Source organism: Mycetomoellerius zeteki, unplaced genomic scaffold (genome assembly GCF_001594055.1).
Source record: "Mycetomoellerius zeteki isolate Tzet28-1 unplaced genomic scaffold, Tzet1.0 scaffold433, whole genome shotgun sequence".
NCBI classification, from domain to species: domain Eukaryota; kingdom Metazoa; phylum Arthropoda; class Insecta; order Hymenoptera; family Formicidae; genus Mycetomoellerius; species Mycetomoellerius zeteki.
Window position 1 is genome coordinate 840,389 of NW_017257428.1, and position 2,631 is coordinate 843,019.

Sequence of the window (2,631 nt, forward strand, 5' to 3'; positions counted from 1 at the left end):
GTGTAGACATGCCTTTCATGTTTAACTTACATTAAATATTCAATATTAAAATCTCGCGTTAAGGTCCATTTAAGTTAATAAAAAAAATTTCGTTATCTATCTACATTCCTTCAGCTTATCAGACGATGCTTGGTTCATTAAAATTAAATATCAACATATCAAACTTTTACTAAAGAGAAGTAAAGAAGAGAATTCGTCATTTTTCCGAAAGACAACCGACGCGACGTGACAAAAAAAGACCCACTCAGCAAAGTCTGTCGTTTTTTCCATGATTGTGATCTTGATATCATCGACTACGAGAATGAGCAACAATGATGCTGAAAAACTTCGAAACTTCGGAAGATTCGTAATATCTAAAAATAAACTTCTTTTTCGTGGAAATAATCTTAAACTCCATAAATAGACAATAAATTCTTAAATATTTTTCGCCTGGTTGCTTTACGGTGAGATCTTTTTGAGATTCGATTACGGAAATAAACAATGCGATCCAATTGGAAAAGCTCGTTAACGTTTGTTCTCTCGTCCCAACGTAATTCTTAATCGCGTCAAGGTGATTCGGTGTCAAAACGCAAGAACGGATCAACTGGATAAAGAGTAACGGATCCAGGATCGAAATTGTCGGTTCGAGGAAAAAAAAAATCGGCTTCGGTTCGAGAGGGAAAAAGAGAGACAGAATAGCTGGACGCGGTGACGCGCACGGTACGCGTAGTTTTTCGACGGCCCGTAGGGGCCGTAGGTACACGCGTCACCTCGACCGCCTCGACCGACGATGACGAAGATGTTCCGAGGCGACGCACCGAAAATCCACGGAGATGGTCGCGCATGGCGATCGACGGACTCTCGCCGCGGTTACTTTCTCCCTGCGGGGAAAAGGCGAGCCGGGCGCGCGGATAATCGCGCGAGCGAGACGGTGCGATCGCTCGTTCGCTCGCTCCCTCGTTCACGGACGCAGGTTAACTCAGGTTGGAGGTTAACCTCACGCCGCGCCGGAGAAGCGGAGCGGGTACACGAGGTTGCGGACAGGTCGGACAGCGCGCGGCATGAAGACGAGAGGGAAGGGGGGGCGGGGGGGAGAGAGAAGCGCGACGGAGCCTTTTATTTTATTCGTGTCGCGAAAGAGAACGAGAAGAGAGAGAAAGAGAGAGACAAGAGGACTTACCCCATAAACCAGTCCACGGTATCGCGGAGATACTCGGGTAACCTATCCAGCTTGGATGATTTTCGTGTGGATCACCGTCGTGAGGAAAGCAGCGCGCGCGATAGACGGGAAAACAAAGTGTAAATCTCCTCCTTCCCTTTCTCTCACTCTTTCTCCACAGTATCAGCACCACGGTAGTAGTCAGGCGGTAGTAGGCAGCTAGCGGCAGCAACGGCAGCAGCAGCATCGGAAAACGGCAGCAGCAGCGGCGGCGGCGGCGCGCGTTTCGCGATCTCGTGAAATCTAACATGGCGCGGTTCTATTGTCACCTGTTCCCGTCATGCCCCGTTGGCCACCGAGGTACATACCGCGGCCGATTCGTCCGCGACTGCCCGCCGTCCGTCAACGTCGTGATCGCTCGCGCTCGTCGACAACGCGGCCTCGAGTGCCTCGCTCGCTTCGCTGCTCGCTAGATGAATGTCACGCGACGCCAAGACCGCGAAGACGCACGAGAATCACTCCCGCGACCACAACGGCACAGCACAGTCACCCCTCCGCGACGCGCCGAGATAATCGAATCCTCGCGATGCACACAGCTGATCGTCCGACGTGAACGCGCGCGCCTCCGCTCGGCCAATGCCGTACTTTATCGGTCGACCATAGGTGGCAGCACTTGCCAAGCGCGGCCGATACTCGCGATTTCTCGCTTCCCGCTAATGAGGACTCAAAATTGGAGCCATATATTTCAAGAGACCCTGGTCCCCTATTCTTGAAAAATACCGCATATGAAAAACTAGGAAAATACTATAATATATGTGACGCATACTATAGTATTTCCCGATACTTTTTAAGAATAGAGGCTCTGTTCTTTTTAGCTAAACTTCTTTCCTTTTCTTCTTTTCGCATTGGAGAAAAAAAAGGAAAGCTAAACTGTGCGTGCAAGAAGTACAGCTAAAAGGAATATTTATGTTATGTTCACACGATTTTTTTTCATATATAAATAACATATATAAGTAATGCAGAATTTGTAAATTATTATAAATATATATAGGCTTCCATAGTTTACGTTGTGTGTGTTACACATAGCGTAGATTATTATATTTTACACGTAACGCACAATCTTGCATTTTCGTATCTTTCGAAAATACTGCTCCGGGACTGTAGACATAGCACGTTACCAGTTGATTATGTTCATGGAAATGGCTATGTAGTTCACGTTTTATGCACATAGAGGCGCTAAAGTCATTTTGGCTCCCTGACGCGGTTATTTCAAACTTATGTATGAATATAATCAGGGTATCTATTATGGAACAAAGTCGGAATGGATTCCGATCGAAATTATTCAATTATTCCCTAGATTTCTATTGTTTTCTAGGGAAAACGGAATAATTCCGATCGAAATCCATTCCGACTTGAAGAATGCGTCATTGAAGCTAAAGTCACTAGATTGAAGCAACCAATCAGCGCTATTCCGAATAGCGCTGATTGGTTGC

General features: G+C 46.7%; 1 protein-coding gene across 1 annotated transcript in view; it reads right to left on the minus strand.

Moving 5' to 3' along the window:
* Positions 1–1,707, minus strand: part of Mob2 (MOB kinase activator 2) — a 28,581-nt gene extending 26,874 nt beyond the window's left edge. The window contains exon 1 of the mRNA XM_018454497.1: positions 1,160–1,707. Coding sequence (XP_018309999.1) covers positions 1,160–1,164 — 5 coding nt within the window. The 5' untranslated portion in view covers positions 1,165–1,707. The remainder of the gene's footprint in view (positions 1–1,159) is intronic.
* Positions 1,708–2,631: the final 924 nt, after the last annotated feature.